This window comes from Nerophis ophidion, linkage group LG01, assembly GCF_033978795.1.
Source record: "Nerophis ophidion isolate RoL-2023_Sa linkage group LG01, RoL_Noph_v1.0, whole genome shotgun sequence".
Taxonomy (NCBI): Eukaryota; Metazoa; Chordata; class Actinopteri; order Syngnathiformes; family Syngnathidae; genus Nerophis; species Nerophis ophidion.
Window position 1 is genome coordinate 12,560,342 of NC_084611.1, and position 19,054 is coordinate 12,579,395.

Consider the following 19,054-nt stretch of genomic DNA (forward strand, 5'->3'; position numbering starts at 1 on the left):
GAAGAAAAAAACAACAAGGCGTCAAACGACAAGGCGGGCGTGGAAACGGGCGTTCACAGTGCTGGACATCATGGTCATGTGACCTGCTCGTCACCGCCTCGACTTCCTGTCTCCGACCGCGGTTCATTCGACCAGAGTGACCGTCAACAAAAGAAAAGAAAAAAGGCAAAAGACGGCGGCAGTGGCGTCCTGTGGCAGTGGCAGACGACAAGCGAGTGGTTTCCTACATTACCCATAATGCATTGCTCGGGTCAGAACCTCACACTTACCAATATTATTGATTTTTTTTTTTTTTTTTTTTTCCCCCACACGGAAGTGCTGAGGGTACGGACTGTTTCGTAGCCGCCATGTTGGAAAATCCATTTCAAGGTTTTTAGGCGCCAATAAAAGTCTTAGTACAAATGTACTTCCCTGGAACCCAAATGTTGCGTTCAAAGACATAGAAAAACGTGGGACAATAACACAAAAAATTAACTTGATTTGGGCTTTAGTTACTGGACCTGGAATCCTCCTAGTGTGGTGCTTCACAAAGTGGGCTGTGTGCGGGGGGCATGAGAAAATTATGTCAGTGCTTCTTAAATAGTGGGGCAGGACCCCCCTGGTGGGTGCCGTGAGGTGTCGGGGAAGAGGGGGCGTGAGAGGCAATAGCGTAATTGCAATTTTTAGTGTTAGCACTGAACTATTCTGAGACTAACTATCTTGAAACAAAAATATTAACTAAACAGATAAATAAACATTCACTTCGGGGGGTGAGGGGCAATAACTGAACAGATGAATAAACATTCACTTCAGTGGGGGGCGTGAAAAAAATCTGCGCCCTCAGAAAATGTAAATATGAGCGAGTTCCAAACAGCCCCTTTAATGAAGAGCTTCTTAAATAGTTGGGCAACCCCCCCCCCTGGTGGTTGCAGTAAGGTGTCGGGGGAAGACGGGGTGTGAGAGGCTATAATGTAATAGCATTTTTTAGTGTTAGCACTGAACTATTTTAACACTAACTATCTTGAAACAAGAACATTAACTTCAGGGGGGGTGTGAGGGGCACTAACTAAACAGATAAATAAACATTCACTTTGGGGGGGCGTGAAAAAAAATCTATCCCCTTGGAAAATGTAAATCAGAGCGAGTTCCAAATAGCCCCTTTAATGAAGAGCTTCTTAAATAGTGGGGCAGGCCCCCCCTGGTGGGTGTTGTGAGGTGTCGGGGGAAGAGGGGGCGTGAGAGGCAATAGCGTAATTGCATTTTTTTTAGTGTTGGCACTGAACTATCTTGACACTATCTTGAAACAAAATCATTAACATTAGGGGGGGTGTGAGGGGCCATAACTCAACAGATAAATAAACATTCACTTCATGGGGGGGCGTGAAAAAAATCTGTTCCCTCGGAAAATGTCAATCTGAGTGAGTTCCAAACAGGCCCTTTAATGAAGAGCTTCTTAAATAGTTGGGCAGTTCCCGTGGTGGATGCTGTGAGGTGTCGGGGGAAGAGGGGGCGTGAGAGGCCATAATGTAATAGCATTTTTTAGTGTTAGCACTGAACTATTTTAACACTAACTATCTTGAAACAAGAACATTAACTTCAGGTGCTGTGAGGTGTCGGGGGAAGAGGGGGCGTGAGAGGCCATAATGTAATAGCATTTTTTAGTGTTAGCACTGAACTATTTTAACACTATGTTGAAACAAGAACATTAACTTCAGGGGGAGGGGGGGGGGGAGCACTAACTAAACAGATAAATAAACATTCATTTTGTGGGGGGGGGGGGGGCGTGAAAAAAAATATATCCCCTTGGAAAATGTAAATCTGAGCGAGTTCCAAATAGCCCCTTTAATGAAGAGCTTCTTAAATAGTGGGGCAGGCTCCCCCCTGGTGGGTGCTGTGAGGTGTCGGGGGAAGGGGGGCATGAGAGGCCATAACGTAATAGCATGTTTCAGTGTTAGCACTGAACTAATTTAACACTAACTATCTTGAAACAAGAACATTAACTTCAGGGGGGGTGTGAGGGGCACTAACTAAACAGATAAATAAACATTAACTTCAGAGGGGAGCGTGAAAAAAAATCTGTCCCCTTGGAAAATGTAAATCTGATTTAATGAAGAGCTTCTTAAGTAGTGGGACAGGCTCACTCTGGGGGGTGCCGTGAGGTGTCGGGGAAAGAGGGAGCGTGAGAGGCAATAGCGTAATTGCATTTTTTTTAGTGTTAGCACTGAACTAACTTGACACTATTTATCTTGATAAAAAAGAAACATTAACTTTGGGAGTGTGTGAAAAATGTGTTTTCCCTGGCGGGGCGTGACAGGAAATACTGTACGAGTAATGTAAAAGGGGGGGGGGCGTGAGAGACAATAGCATATTAGTGAAGTGAATTATATTTATATAGCGCTTTTCTCTAGTGACTCAAAGCGCTTTAACTAGTGAAACCCAATATCTAAGTTACATTTAAACCACTGTGGGTGGCACTGGGAGCAGGTGGGTAAAGTGTCTTGCCCAAGGACACAACGGCAGTGACTAGGATGGCGGAAGTGGGAATCGAACCTGCAACCCCCAAGTTGCTGGCACGGCCACTCTACCAACCGAGCTATACCGCATCTTTAGTGTTAGAAAAGAACTAGCTTGATAAAAAGTAAATATTAACTTCAGTAGGGGGGGGGGCGTGAGAGAAAATGACAGCCATTGTACTTGTGGTTGTTTGAAATAAAGTGGTACTTTTTAAGGTGACAGTATGAGAGTAGTTCCAACATGGCGGCAGGTGGACGTCTTGAGGGAGAGACTTAGCAGCACCGTCATGAGCAGAGAGGCCAAAGAAAATCCAAAAACTGTACAGGAAGTGAAAGTCTTCAGAGGAAACACTGGACAGTGGAGGTTTTTATATACACACACTTCTTTTTGGCTCCGCCCATCCTCTCTTACTTCCTGCCCGCAGACGACACGGCGCCATGTGACTCACGGCTGCGCCTGCTGGACGTTCGCCGACCGTGCCAGCGTTCGAGAGATGGAAATCATCGTGTTCAGGACGATGTGGCGGCACGCTGAAGTGCGGGAATATTCAAACTCCTGGGAGTTGTGGCGTTTGCGCGCACTCGGCTCCAGCAGGGGGCGCCAGCAGGGGGCGAGCTGGCGAGGCTGCGGGAGTACATTAAAAAAAAAGCGCAACACTCCAGCAGCGTCACATCAAAATGTCTCCCCGGCTGGCTGATGTAAACAAAGCGAGGCCACTTGACTCCGCCCACGTCCAATTTTGTTGGCGTGGAGCTCCGCCCACAACAGGAAGCGCCCCTCCTTCAGAAGATCCCTTTGGCGATTTTCAGTCCCTTCTGCTTCATGCGAGGCAGCGTGGAGCTGGCCACGGTCTTGGCGCGCGGGGGCCGCGCCGGGCCGCGCTTCTTCAGGACGAAGTCGTAGTTGGCGCTGGAGTTCATGGCGTAGAAGACGTTGGCGTTGTCGGGGATCCGCAGCTCTGCGGGCAGAGGGGAGGCGTCAAGGGGGCGGACGCCGGAGGTGTCGGCGCGAGCGTTACCTTTGTCCTCCGAGATCTTCTGCACCAGCTCGTAGTCCTCCGTCTTCTCCCGCTCCAGGTTGTGTTTGATCATCGCCTTCCTGATGACGGCGGGCGTCTTGTCTTGACTCGTCACCTGCGCGAGGGGGAGGGGAGAAGGTCAGTCACGTTTCACGGCGTGCTGGTAGGACGCCCTCACCAGGATGCTCTTGTACATGTTGCCGTTCTCCACGTCCAGGCTGACGCGGATGATGCAGCAGTCGTCCACCTGCTGGTTGTACAGCGGCAGCGACAGCGTGGAGTAGTTGGACACGGCCGACGCCGAGCGCTTGTGCGAGCGCGACAGCGGCGTGGACGAGGACACGGAGGAGGACGAGGCCGTGCTGGAGCCGGAGGCGGAGCCTGAGCTGGAGCCCATCCCGGACGTGTCCAGCGAGGACAGCGAGGTGCACTCCCAGAACTGTTTGTCATAAACAAGTGGGCGGGTCATCCAGTGCTAGCTCCGCCCCCCGCCATCTTTTAAGAAGGAAGCATTGGAACTCACCGTGGAAGTGGTGTCTGCGGAGGGCGCTTCTCTTCCCAACGCAGAAACGGAAAGTTTGACTGACGGCGTCGACGTCTGAACCCAAACACAAGACTGTAAAGAACGAGCTTGATAAAAAGTAAACATTCACTTTATGGGGGGGCGTGAAAAAAAAACAGATTTTCCTGCAAGGGCGTGACAGAAAATAACGAAGAATCACTGTACTAGTGGAGTAAAAAGGGGCGTGAGAGGCAATAGCATATTAGCATCTTTAGTGTTAGTAAAGAACTAGCTTAAAGAAAAAGTAAACATTAACTTCAGGTGGCTTATGAAAAATGTTTTCCCTGGGGGAGGGGGCGTGACAGAAAATAATAGAAAATCCCTGTACTAGTGGAGTATGGGGGGCATGAGAAGCAATATTAGCATCTTTAGTAAGGAACAATCTTGATAAAAAGTCAACTTTAACATCAGGGGGCGTGAAAACATTTTTTCCCTGGGGGAGCGTGACAGAAAATAATGGAGAATCACTGTACTAGTAGAGTAAGGGAGGGCGTGAGAGGCAATAGCATATTAGCATCTTTAATGTTAGTAAAGAACTTCAAGAGGGGTGTGAACATTTTCCTCCCATAGGGGGGCGTGACAGAAAATAATTGAGAAACACTGTACTAGTGGAGTAAGGTGGGGCGTGAAAGGCAATAGCATATTAGCATCTTTAGCGTTAGTAAGGAACAAGCTTGATAAAAAGTCAAAAATAATTTCAAAGGGGTGTGAAAAAAACGTTTCCCTGCGGGGGGCGTGACAGAAAAATAATTGAGAACAGCTGTACTAGTGGAATAAGGGGGGGCGTGAAAGGCAATAGCATATTAGCATCTTTTAGTATTAGTAAGGAACAAGCTTGATAAAAAGTCAACAATAATTTCAGGGGGGCGAGAAAAAAACTTTTCCCCAGGGGGGGGCGTGATACAAAAATAATTGAGAACCACTGTACTAGTGGAGTAAGGTGGGGCGTGAGAAGGATATAGCATATTAGCATCTTTAGCGTTAGTAAGGAAGAAGCTTGATAAAAAGTCAAAAATAATTTCAGGGGGGCGAGAAAAAAACTTTTCCCCGGGGGGGGGGCGTGATAGAAAAATAATTGAGAACCACTGTACTAGTGGAGTAAGGTGGGGTGTGAAAGGCAATAGCATATTAGCATCTTTTTAGTATTAGTAAGGAACAAGCTTGATAAAAAGTCAACAATAATTTCGGGGGGGTGAGAAAAAAACTTTTCCCCAGAGGGGGGCGTGATAGAAAATAATTGAGAACCACTGTACTAGTGGAGTAAGGGGGACGTGAGAGGCAATAGCATATTAGCATCTTTAGCGTTAGTAAGGAACAAGCTTGATAAAAAGTCAAAAATAATTTCAAAGGGGTGTGAAAAAAACTTTTCCCTGCGGGGGGCATGACAGAAAAATAATTGAGAACCACTGTACTAGTGGAGTAAGGGGGGGCGTGAGAGGCAATAGCATATTAGCATCTTTTTAGTATTAGTAATGAACTTGCTTGATAAAAAGTAAACAAATTCAGGGGGGGGCGTGACAAAAAATAATGGAGAACCACAGTACTAGTGGGGCATGGGGGGGCGTGAGAGGCAATAACATATTAGCATCTTGAGGCGTCAAGCTAGCTAGCGCTAACAAGCTCACCTTCCTCTCGTGTCCCTCCGGGGAGTCCGACAGGAAGCTGGCGTTGACGTCCTCCAGGTCAGAGCCGCTGGAGCTGACGGAGGTGACGCTGAGGGCGTCGCCGCTGTCCCCGCCGCCGCCGCCCTGGTACGGCCTGAAGTGGGCATGGTCGAAGGACTTGGAATGAGAACCCACGGCGCCGGAAGCGCCCTCCGCCAGCTGTCGACTGCGCAGAAGGAATGTTTAGACACTACAACCAAAACCTTCATTAGCGTAAACAAAAGTACAGGAAGTTCTCTGTCTACAGAGACGATAAAAAAAAAAGGGACATTTTTTTCTACACGTTTAGGGGGCGTTGTGGACAAGCTTATAATGACATATGTTCGATAGCCATCCTTCATTTCCCTGGAGAATCACTGTACTAGTGGAGTATGGGGGGGCATGAGAGGCAATAGCATATTAGCATCTTTAATGTTGGTAAAGAACTAGCTTGAGAAAAAGTAAACATTAACTTCAGAGGGAGCGCGTTAATTTTTTTTTTACTGGGGAGGCATGACAGAAAATAATGGAGAATCACTGTACTAGTGGAGTAAGGGGGGGCATGAGAGGCAATAGCATATTAGCATCTTTAGTGTTAGTAAAGAAACAGCTTGAGAAAAACTAAAGATTAACTTCAGGAGGGGAGTGACATTTTTTGGGGGGTGGGGGGATTGTGACAGGAAATAACGGAGAATCACTGTACTAGTGGAGTAAGGAGGGGCGTGAGAGGCAATAGCATATTAGCATCTTTAGTGTTAGTAAAGAACTTGCTCGAGAAAAAGTAAACATTAACTTTAGGGGGGGCGTGACATTTTTTTTCCCCGTGACAGAAAATAATGGAGAACCACTGTACTAATGGAGTAAGGGGGGGCGTGAGAGGCAATAACGTATTAGCATCTTTAGAGTTAATGAATACCGAGTTTGATAAAAAGTAAACAACTTCAGAAGAGGGGTTGAACATTTTTTTTCGCTGGGGGGGTGTGACAGAAAATAATGGAGACTCACTGTACTAGTAGAGTAAAGAGGGCGTGAGAGGCAATAGCATATTAGCATCTTTAGTGTTAGTAAAGAACCAGCTTGAGAAAAAGTAAACATTACTTTCAGGGGGGGCGTGAAAACACGTTTTCCCTGTGAGGGGGTGTGACAGAAAATAATGGAGAATCACTGTACTAGCGATGTAAGGGTGGGTATGAGAGGCAATAGCATATTAGCATCTGTAGTGTTAGTAAAGAACTAGCTTGAGAAAAAGTAAACAATAACTTCAGGGGGGGCGTGACATTTTTTTTCCCCTGGGGGGGTTGTGACAGGAAATAATGGAGAACCACTATACTGGTGGAGTAAGGGGGAGCGTGAGAGGCAATAGCATATTAGCATCTTTAGTGTTGGTAAAGAACTAGCTTGAGAAAAAGTAAACATTAACTTCAGGGGGGCGTGAAAACATTTTTTCCCTGGGGAGGCGTGACAGAAAATAATGGAGAACCACTGTACTAGTGGAGTAAGGGGGGCATGAGAGGCAATAGCATTTTAGCATATTTAGTGTTGGTAAAGAACCAGCTTGAGAAAAAGCAAACATTAATTTCGGGGGGGGGCGTGAAAACATTTTTTCCCTGGGGAGGCGTGACAGAAAATAATGGAGAACCACTGTACTAGTGGAGTAAGGGGGGGCATGAGAGGCAATAGCATTTTAGCATCTTTAGTGTTAGTAAGGAACAAGCGTGATAAAAAGTAAACATTAACTTCAGGGGGTGAGAAAAAATGTTTCGCTGGGGGGGCGTGACAGAAAATAATGAAGACTCACTGGACTAGTGAAGTAAGCTTTTTGTGGCACACTGCTGTCAGAAAAGTCGCCTGGGAGACGTAAGGAAGCTATGCTAATTTTTGTTAGCTTGTCAAAGGGATTGTCCATTACATGTTAGCGTTAAGCTAGCGGCATAACAGCCCACCTTTATTTTGCGCGGTTCCATTGCTCATTGTCAGTTTATTCCTTGTGTTAGAAAATTTGTTTCTAAGTTATCACAACAACTTTTGAGTTACATTGAGTGCCCAGCGAGAAGCAAAAACATGTCTTTGAACCTACCACGAAGAAGGCTTGTAAAACTCCACTGTGTAGGATGGAAAGCAACATGAAGATGTTCTGTTTGTTTCATGTATTGTAATCAAAAGAAATATATTGTCGTGACCCAAGAACTACAAAGCGGAGAGGAAGCAGGGCCTGACTCCCATCCAGGCAACACTTTTTTTAAACTCTTTTACGAACCTCTTTTTGAACTACTTTAGAAACCTGTTTTTTAAACTCTTTTTCATACGTCTTTTTTTAACTAACCTTTTCTTTTGAACTGTTTTTGTAATCAAAGGCGGTGGCTGTTTACGACCCCGTCCCTTTTGAAGCAGCTGTTGCCATGTGGTCAGGGAATGTCCAAATAAAAGAAGGAGGTGTGCAATCTTATGGCAGAGCTTGCATAGACACTGTTCAGTGTCCAGGCGTCTCTCCTTACTGAGCCAAATCGAATTCTGTCTCTGTTTAATTCTTTGCTTCTTGTCTTGTTTAATAGACGTAATCAGTGTTTGTACCTGACACCTTGGTTGAAAAAGTATAAATGACATGGTTGCACAACGAGGTCGCTAAGCTAGCAGTGCTAACTTACTCGCTCCAGCGCTTCATGATTCCTCCGTTCTTCTTGGCGCGGAGGGTGTTGCTGGCCGACTCGGATAGCGGCTCGATGTCACACGACAGCTGGTAGCTGGGGCACAGAGGGGAGAGCGTGGTGACGCCGGGCGGGGGCCACTGCGAGCAGGGGGGGGTCTCACCTGTCGGCCTCGCTGAGCTTCTCCACGCTGGCGAACCACTCGCGGAAGTGCCCGTCCTGAGTGAAGCTGTAGTTGTTGGAGGCCAGCTGCAGCAGTTTGATCTGCGCGATCACCTCGAACTCCTGCAACACCAACATGTTAACTACTGTGCCCTGTCGCGCGCGCGAGCGTTTGGTGAGGGCTGACACGCACCTTCCTTCTCTTCTCAAAGTTGATCAGACCGCCCTGAAAGACACACAGGACCGTTTGTTTGACTGCAGCTTTATTAAGAGGTCAGGCGTTTACACAATATATAAATGTGATTCTTTCTGGCCCCGCCCCCTTCTCCTTGAAAATGTTCAAATAACACTGTCATACGTTTGTAAATTACAAACCCAAAAGCAGTGACGTTGTCACGTTGTGTAAATGTAAATAAAAAGAGAATTTGCAAATCCTTTAACCTATATTCAATTAAATAGACTGCAAAGACAACATGTTTAATGTTCAAAAAGGAGAAACTTTATTCCATCCATCCATCCATCTTCTTCCGCTTATCCGAGGTCGGGTCGCGGGGGCAGCAGCCTAAGCAGGGAAGCCCAGACTTCCCTCCCCACAGCCAATTCGTCTAGCTCTTCCCGGGGGATCCCGAGGCGTTCCCAGGCCAGCCGGGAGACATAGTCTTCCCAACGTGTCCTGGGTCTTCCCCGTGGCCTCCTACCGGTTGGACGTGCCCTAAACACCTCCCTAGGGAGGCGTTCGGGTGGCATCCTGACCAGATGCCCAAGCCACCTCATCTGGCTCCTCTCGATGTGGAGGAGCAGCGGCTTTACTTTGAGCTCCTCTCGGATGGCAGAGCTTCTCACCCTATCTCTAAGGGAGAGCCCCGTCACCCGGCGGAGGAAACTAATTTTGGCCGCTTGTACCCGTGATCTTATCCTTTCAGTCATGACCCAAAGCTCATGACCATAGGTGAGGATGGGAACGTGGATCGACCGGTAAATTGAGAGCATTGCCTTCCGGTTCAGCTCCTTCTTCAATAACGTTATTTTTTGCAAATATAAGCTCATTTCGAATGTGATGCCTGCAACATGTTTCAAAAAAGCTGGCACCAGTGGCAAAAAAGACTGAGGAAGTTGAGGAATGCTCATCAAACACTTATTTGGAACATACCACAGGTGAACAGGCTAATTGGGAACAGGTGGGTGCCATGATTGGGTATAAAAGCAGCTTCCATGAAATGCTCAGTCATTCACAAACAAGGACGGGGCGAAGGTCACCACTTTGTCAACAAATGCCTGAGCAAATGTTTAAGAACAACATTTCTCAACTAGCTATTGCAAAGTGTAAAAGGCAGCCTCTGTGATGTTATGGGGGTGTATTAGTGCCAAATGTATGGGTAACTACTTTTTATTTAAATGTTATGGTTTTTGTTTATTAAAGTGTAATTATGGTGTTATTATTATTCATAACAGTCCCCCAGCTTGTCAAAATCTACCCAAACTTGTCCCATTCCTTTGTACTATAACAGCTATTTATCTATTATAGTTTATGTTATTAACTATGAGTTGTTTATATTATGAAATTATTATAATTGTTATGTTATTAACATGTAGTTATTGTGTTATTATTCGTAAACAGGCACCCACCTTTTCAAAATCTCCCCCAACTTGTCCCATTCATTTGTGCTGCAACAATTTGTTGTCTATTATGGTTATTATTATGGTATTAAATTGTTATGGTTTTTATGTTAAAAAAGTGGTATTATGGTGTTATTATTCTTAACAGTCCCCCATCATGTCAAAATCTCCCAAAACTTGTCCCATTCCTTTGTACTACACCAGTTATTTATTTATTATAGTTTTTATGTTAACTATTAGTTGTTTGTATTATGAAATTGTTATATTTGTTTATGTTATTAATATGTAATTATTGTGTTATTATTCATAACAGCCCCCCCACCATGTCAAAATCTCCCCAAACTTGTCGCAGTTGTTTGTGCTACAACAATTAGTTGTCTATAAACATTTTTATGTTATTAAATTGTTATGGTTTTTATGTTACTAAAGTGTAATTATGGTGTTATTATTCATAACAGTGCCCAATCGTGTCAAAATCTCCCCAAACCTGTCCCATTACTTTGTACTACAACAGTTATTTATTTGTTATAGTTTTTTATGTTATTAACTATTAGTTGTTTATAATACGAAATTTTTATCATTTTAATGTATTAACATGTAATTATTGTGTTATTATTCATAACAGTCCCCCATCTTGTCAAAATCTCCCCAGTGTCCCATTCCTTTGTACTACAACAGTTTTTTATTAATTATAGTTTTCATGTTATTAACTATTAGTTGTTTGTAATATGAAATTGTTATAATCTGTATGTTATTAACATGTAGTTATTGTGTTATTATTTATAAACAGCCTCCCCCCCCATGTCAAAAACTCCCTAAAACTTGTCCCATTCATTTGTGCTGCAACAATTTGCTGTTTATTATAGTTTTTATGTTATTAAATTATGGTTTTTATGTTATTAAAGTGTAATTATGGTGTTTTTATTCATAACAGTACCCCACCATGTCAAAATCTCCCCAAACTTGTCCCATTCCTTTGTACTACAACAGTTATTTATCTGTTATAGTTTTTTTATGTTATTAACTATTGGTTGTTTATATTATGAAATTGTTCTATTTTTATGTTATTAACATGTAATTATTGTGTTGTTAGTGAAAATCTTCCAAAACTTTTCCCATGTGTTTGTGCTGCAAACTTTTTATGTCTATCAAAGTTCTTTATGTTTTATACTTATATTAACATCTTTAGTGTGTTATTCATGTGTTATTATTCATGACCACCCCATCTTGTGAAAATATCCCCAAACTTTTCTTAAAGGTTTGTGCTGCAAAATGTTTTGTTTATTATAGTTTTTATGTAAAATAGTTATACTTTTTGTATTATAAACATGTTATTATTCATAACCCCCCCCCCATCTTCTAAACTTGTCCCAAAGATTTGTGCTGCCACATTGTTTTTGGCCATTTATTACAGTTATTATGTTATTAACATACTTATATTAATAGTTAGAAAATAAATAATTTGCAGCACAAAGGAGGTGGGAATAACAACACGTAAATAACATACACAAACTGTCAAACAACAACACAAAAACTATAATAAGTATTTTGCAGCAGAGTGTTACTAGAATATTTGCCTTCTTGGGATTAACATTGAAAAATTTCAGCAAATATCAGACATTTTTTCCCGTGGTGTCCCCCGGACCCCCGCACTGACCTCCATGTAGTCCTTCATGGCCGTGTCCATCATCACCAGGTCTGTCAGGAAGGTGCCCAGGTAGGGAATGGTGCCCTGCATCACGCCCTGATCGCAGACCAGCATTAGTGCGCATTCACATTGGTCAAATGACACTCTTCTATCACCATGGTAACCCTTGATTTAGTGCTTTTTCTCCCTCCAGAACTATACATAGGGCAGCTAAAGTTAGTTGGTGGTAACCTGGCAACGCACCACGGGAACAAGGTCATACAAGGACTGTACTTGCTAACTAGATGAGTGAATGCTCTAATGCTGAAGTTGGAGTGAAATGCTGACAGAATGTAGTATGAACGCATGAATAGTTTGAAAGTTGGAATCGTTTGAATGTCGAAGGGTGTGAATTTCCAGGAAAACCGTAATTTGCTTTGGAACTTGGGAAAGTGTTACTTTGAATGTCCAGGATGAGTGGAACGTGTTGATGTTGGAATGGTTTGAATTGGTTAAAAAATGTGGGAATCGTGCAACTTGGAAAAATGTCTTATTCGTTTCAATAGGAACTTCTGGAAAGTTTGGGAATTTTGGGGGGGAAAAAAATGATTAGGACAGGGGTCGGCAACCTTTACCACTCAAAGAGCCATTTTGACCCATTTCACAAAATAAAGAAGACAATGGGAGCCGCAACCATTCTCGCGAATAACTGCCAGGGGTGACCCAGATAATAATAAGGGCGTGCTATTAAGCCATTGCCTTTGACGCCTTCCACAACATGTACAAACAGCTTGCCAGTCCAGTATCATGTTGTATGTGGCTTCCGCATATACACATACGAGATTGCAAGGCATACTGGGTGATACAGGTTACACTGACGGTTGTGATATAAACAACTGTAACACTCTTACTAATATGCGCCACACTGTGAACCCACACCAAACAAGAATGACAAACACATTTCGGGAGAACATCCTCACAGTAACACATTATAAACGCAACATAACAATTACCCAGAATCCCATGCATCCATGACTCATCCAGACTATATTATACACCCCCGCTAGCACCAAACCCCGCCCCCACCCCCCCCCTCCTCCATGCGTCGGTTGAGGTGGGCGGGGTTGAGGGCGCGGAGGTGTATAATATAGCCTGGAAGAGTCATGGATGCACGGGATTCTGGGACATTTTGTTATGATGTGTTTATAATGTGTTACTGTGAGGATGTTCTCCCGAAATGTGTTTGTCATTCTTGTTTGGTGTGGGTTCACAGTGTGGCGCATATTAGTACAATTGTTAAAGTTGTTTATATCACAACCTTCAGTGTAACCTGTATCACCCAGTATGCCTTGCAATCTCGTACGTGTGACGATAGAAGCAGCGAAATGCATGCTTCCGACCGGCACGCAGATAGCATAGCATAACATGGCGTAAAGGCGGGCACGATGACATGTTGTAGAGGACGTTAAAAGTAAATCCATTAGAAGTAAATCCATCACGGCACGCCCTCAATATTGTAGTCCGAGTGAAAATCGGAGAATGTTGACCCCGGGTGATGTTCGGGAGTGGCACCGAAATCCGGAATCCCCCCGTAACAATCGGGGGGTTGGCGATTATGCAGCTGAGCCACATCAGAGTGGCCAAAGAGCCGCATGCGGCTCCGAAGCCGCGGGTTGCCGACCCCTGGATTAGGACCATGTATGTCCTTAATGACCTGCATTGGTTGTCCCTAAAAACGGGGAATTTCAGGAAATCCGGGATTTTTTTTTTTAGAATTGTTAAAGTAGTGCACACAATTCCTGAACAGGCTGAATATTTTGAAGTTGAAACGGTTTAAATTAAATGAAAAATGTACTGTAGGCTTTGTGAAATTAAAAAAAATGGCCCATTCATTTCAATGGGAATTTCATAAACATTTGGGATTTCCGGAAAAATAAGCAATTTTTTTTTTTTTAAATGGTAAAAAACATGAATGTTCTGAATGAGTTGAATGGTTGACGTTGGAATTTTTCAAAACGGTCGAGAAATTTTAAAGTGGTAACATTGTTAATTGAGAAATGGTATTGCGGAATTCCTGGAAAACTAGGAATTTGTCCAGCTCACAAAACAACTTTGTTTTTTTGTCCTGATTAAGAGGAATGTTTTGAAAGTGGAACGGTTGAAAAATGTGGAAGAAGTAGTCGACAGAAAAAAGGGTGAAAATAGGGTTTGGGAAACTGGGATATCCTGGAATTTTTTTGAAATTGGAAAAATGATAGTTTGAATGTCCAGGATTAGTGGAATGTGTTGAAGGTTGAATGGTTTGATTAGGTTGACACATGTAGGAATAGTGGAAGTTTGAAAAATGGCCAATTCATTTTGAAATTGGGAAATTGTCAATAAAAACAGGGAATTTCAGGAAATCTGGGATTGTTTTTTTTAGAATTGCTGAAGTAGTGCTCACACAATTGCTGAAGAGGCTGAATATTTTGGAGATGAAATGGTTTAAAATAGATGAAAAATGTAGCATTAGTGGAATTTTGAAAAATGGCCCACTCATTTCAACGGGAATTTCATAAAAAATTGGGATTTCTGAGAAAATAGGGATTTTTTTTTTTTAAAAAAGGTAAAAAAAACATGAACGTTCTGAGTGAGTTGAATGGTTGGTGTTGGAATTTTTCATAACGGTCGAGAAATGTTGAAGTGGTAACATTTTTGATTGAGAAATGGTATTGCGGAATTCCTGGAAAACCGGCAAAAGTTTGTTTTTTTGTCCTGATTAAGAGGAATGTTTTGATGGCGGAACGGTTGAAGTGGGTTGAAAACTGTGGGAAGAGTAGTCGACAGAAAAAAGGGGGAAAATAGGGTTTGGGAAACTGGGATCTCCTGTAAATGTTTTTCAATTGGAAAAATGATAGTTTGAATGTCCAGGATGAGTGGAATGTGTTGAAGGTGGAATGGTTTGAATAGGTTGACAAATGTGGAAATTGTGGAAGTTTAAAAATGGCCCATTCATTTTGAAATTGGGAAATTGTCCCTAAAAACAGGGAATTCCAGGAAATCTGGGATTGTTTTTTTATTTTTTTTAAAGAAACATTTGAATTTATAGAATATCCCACTAATTTTAAAAAAGAAAAAAAAAAAAAAAAAAAGAATTGTTGAAGTAGTGCTCACACAATTGCTGAACAGGCTGAATATTTTGGAGTTGAAACGGTTTAAAATAGATGAAAAATGTAGGTTTAGTGGAATTTTGAAAAATGGCCCACTCATTTCAAAGGGAATTTCATAAAAAATTGGGATTTCTGAGAAAATAGGGATTTTTGTTTAAAAAAAGGTAAAAAAAAAAACATGAATGTTCTGAGTGAGTTGAATGGTTGGTGTTGGAATTTTCCAAAACGGTCGAGAAATGTTGAAGTGGTAACACTTTTAATTGAGAAATGGTATTGCGGAATTCCTGGAAAACCGGCAAAAGTTTGGGTTTTTTGTCCTGATTAAGAGGAATGTTTTGATGGCGGAACGGTTGAAGTGGGTTGAAAACTGTGGGAAGAGTAGTCGACAGAAAAAAGTGGGAAAATAGGGTTTGGGAAACTGGGATCTCCTGGAAATGTTTTTCAATTGGAATAAATGATAGTTTGAATGTCCATGATGAGTGGAATGTGTTGAAGGTGGAATGGTTTGATTAGGTTGACAAATGTGGAAATGGTGGAAGTTTAAAAAATGGCCAATTCATTTTGAATAGGAAAAATGTCCCGGATTACCAGGAAGCCTGGGAAAACTGAGAATTTTTGGACTTTGTCAAGGGGAAGCCCGTGATTCCCGAATCGGCTGAACAGTATGAATGGGATGAAAAATGTGGACGGTAGAGCGCGCCAAAATGGAGAAGAACGCTTTGAAGGATTCACACAGTACGTGTGTTCTCAATAAATCTGCTGCAATGCTGCTTTGCAAGCACTCCAGTTAGCCCCGCCCCTCGCCAGCCATGATGGCGACTATTGGAACTCACCAGGTCTCTCTGCTGCTGGTGTCTCCTCTGAGCCCGCTTGGGGTTGATCTCCAGAGTGGCGAACTTGGACGTGCCCTCCTGGGAGAACAAGACACACAAAAGGTTTCATGGTTGCTGCTAAGCGAGCAGAATACGAAGACACATTTACAACAAAACGCTGTGCGCCTCGCTCATTAACACATTACGATGGGACTGCCTGTGAATGTAGCTTGTGTGCTAACTCCGCCCTTAGACGCACTCATGCACGCCTGGTCTGCCAGGAAAAAAGGTGTTGATTTGCTTGTGACATAAAAAAAATACATTAATAGCAAACGCAAAAAGAAGCGAGAGAAACTAAAAAAGATTGGTATTTTCAAAGATATTTAAGACGCCCCGCTGCCACAAGTAGGCAAACACTGCATAGTGATGAGTCAAGTGGGCGGCGCCCGGGGTCTCCTGTGACACCCTGCTGTTATCTACTGTGGCCAGAGGGGTTTCCCTCCAAGATGGAGGCGGGTCACCTACGTCCTTAATACCGCCTCCTGTATTGCATCATTCCTTCGGATATAAAGTGCTTGAAACATTTGATCACACTAGCAACTATGAATGTACGGTATACCGGTACTAGTATAGTACTGCGGTACTAATGAATAATATTCGGTACCATAAGGCCTGTAAAAAAAGTACCGGTCCCCGCCCCTCTTTTTTAATCGGGCATGACGGCGCGTCAGTGGTGACATTACTGGTTTTACGAGCAGATGAGCATGTTCGGCAGCGCGCACACACAGAGTACTTACAAGCAGACACAGTGTGTAGACAGAAAAGGGAGAATCTCCATGGCGACAAATAAAGTAAGTTTCTTACAAGTTAGCTGAACATGCTTCACTACACACCATAGGAGGATACAATAGTTCACCGGCGTCATAATGTAAACAAACGCCACTGGTGCATCTACACCTGGCATCCACTGTAATGATACCACGTACAAGAGCGTATCTTGTAGATTCTACTATGATTCCATCAATATTTTTTAGCATCACAAAATCTTTTTTTCCTTTTTTTTAAATTCATACTATGTTTTTAAACCCCGGAAATATGTCCCTGGACACATGAGGACTTTGAATATGACCAATGTATGATCCTGCAACTACTTGGTATTGGATCGATACTTAAATGTTTGGTGTCATCCAAAAATAATGTAGAGTATCAAACAACAGAAGAATAAGTGATTATTACTATTATTATTATCTGCGACTTATAGTGCGGCTAATATATGGAAAGGCTATTTCCTTCTCAAATTTAGTGGGTGTGGCTTATAGACCGGTTTAAAAAATACAAGAAAGTATATACATGAACTTTTTCCCGGTTCCCAAGTCTGTTCCAGGAGTTGAAAGGTGTCAGGTAAACAAATCAAAGTGGCATCTCACCTTGACCAGCAGCTCTCGGCTCAGCGAGTAGTTGTTGTCGTCTGAGAAGATCTCGGAAAGCTCGCGGAATGTGCGGAAGCTCTCTCTGGGGGGTAAAAGCGGATTACTTTAGAATGGAAAGTAACATACATATACATATATATATATATATATACACACACACACACACACACACACACATACATACATACATACATACATACACATACATATATATATATTATATATATATATACATATATATATATATATATATATATATATATATATATATATATATATATATATATATACACACACACATACATATATGTATATGTGTGTGTGTACATATTATATTAATATGATGAATATATATAATGAATATAATTGGATATTAAGAGAAAGTTGTTTACTTCCGTGACGACCTCCTTAAAATTTTGTAATTAATCCAAAGTATCAAGCAGCTAAAATGTGTCGAACAAGGATGCGCCTGGAGAGAGAGTTTTTCCCATAATGCACTGTAATGGATTTAAATTGGTGTAGTGTTGAAATGTGCCATGGTGTTTGGACATTTTTCACAATATCCACAAAGTCCAGTGACCATGTTGCGTTATGTGTTAACATTTATGTTAGTAGCATGTTTATTTTTTTTGCACCATGACTAGGGAAGGTTGTTTGCTTTGGGTCATACAAGTAATTGATGTGCTGTTATTTCAGAGTCCTTAATAGGCGGATATATTATATTAATATAATGTTTATATAAATAATTAGATATCACAAATATCAAGCAGCTAGAATGCGCCAAACGTGTGGGGATAGTGTTTTGTATTTTTCCCATCATGCTTTGTAATGGATTTAAAGGGCCCTATTCTGCATTTCTTTGATGGTGCATCGACATTTTTTGTAATATCCACAAATGGTGTTATATTGTGTTATGTGTGACAGTGTCTGTAGGAATTTTGTGTTGATTAGATTTTTTTTTTTGCACAATGACTTGGGAAGGTTGTTTGCGTTGGGTCATAGAAGTACATGCTGCGCTGCTTTACATTAACAGTATGATTCCTTATAAATAAACTCATGACGTCTGACACTGGCGGGCCGTAGTTTGGACACCCTTGCTTTTGAGTATGTTTGCAGGCTGGCACCTTTAACCCACCTCGACACTTCCTCCCAAGTTCTCTTCAGGCGATGGACGGCGTTGCACTGAAGGGCGGAGAGGATGGCCCGTAATGACGAGAAGTTCTTCAGGATCCGACACTCCTAAAAGCGGCACAAAAGGATGACGTGGTTAGGGACCAAGTGGTTTTTAAAAGTACCTCCGCGAGCGGGGAGCGTGCGCTGACCCGGGCCACGTCGATCCACCTCTCCAGCAGCCGAGCTCTCTGGCTGGCCTTCAGCACCGGGTTGCTCAGGCAGGTGGCGATGACACAGTTGGTGACCGAGTTGAACTGGGCCACCGTGGCTCTGATGGTGGGCGCCAGGTGCTCCTTGCCCTTCTTGTCCCTCTGGGACCAGATGCCGCCCAGGCAGTGGTACGGGACCACCTTCTTAAACAGGTCCTGAGGGGAAAGGCAATCAAACGTGAGGCGAAGGGACGGGCGCGCGTCGGACGAAGGGAATGGCGGCGCTCACCGCGTCCATGAGCGTGAACTGCTCGGCCACCATGATGGGGTCGAAGGACAGGAAGCTGAAGGCGGGGAGCTCGTCCTCGAAGCCGCTCTCTTCCTGCGTGGCGAAGGGGCAACCGATGTGTTCCCCTGAGGACAAAAACACATCACATAGCTCTTGGACCGCCACAAATACAAGTATTAGTTGGAACTCTCCTTCTTAACGGAGCTCATAAGAACCTGGTCTGCCAGAGAATAAGAAGATGTAGCAGCAGCGACCTGTGTTGCCAACGTAGCAACTTTGTGGCTA

The 19,054-nt window shown here is 43.1% G+C and overlaps 1 protein-coding gene across 4 annotated transcripts in view; it reads right to left on the reverse strand.

Moving 5' to 3' along the window:
• Positions 1–2,679: 2,679 nt before the first annotated feature.
• Positions 2,680–19,054, reverse strand: part of LOC133550197 (ral guanine nucleotide dissociation stimulator-like) — a 71,500-nt gene continuing 55,125 nt past the window's right edge. For all 4 annotated transcript variants that reach the window (XM_061896357.1, XM_061896339.1, XM_061896348.1 and 1 more), the window contains 14 exons: positions 18,770–18,894; positions 18,481–18,696; positions 18,294–18,397; positions 17,156–17,240; positions 15,750–15,827; positions 11,798–11,884; positions 8,717–8,749; positions 8,525–8,646; positions 8,362–8,457; positions 5,699–5,903; positions 4,035–4,109; positions 3,690–3,950; positions 3,512–3,626; positions 2,680–3,451 (listed from right to left, as the gene is read on the reverse strand). In XM_061896357.1, coding sequence (XP_061752341.1) covers positions 3,276–3,451; positions 3,512–3,626; positions 3,690–3,950; positions 4,035–4,109; positions 5,699–5,903; positions 8,362–8,457; positions 8,525–8,646; positions 8,717–8,749; positions 11,798–11,884; positions 15,750–15,827; positions 17,156–17,240; positions 18,294–18,397; positions 18,481–18,696; positions 18,770–18,894 — 1,778 coding nt within the window. In that variant the 3' untranslated portion in view covers positions 2,680–3,275. The remainder of the gene's footprint in view (positions 3,452–3,511; positions 3,627–3,689; positions 3,951–4,034; positions 4,110–5,698; positions 5,904–8,361; positions 8,458–8,524; positions 8,647–8,716; positions 8,750–11,797; positions 11,885–15,749; positions 15,828–17,155; positions 17,241–18,293; positions 18,398–18,480; positions 18,697–18,769; positions 18,895–19,054) is intronic.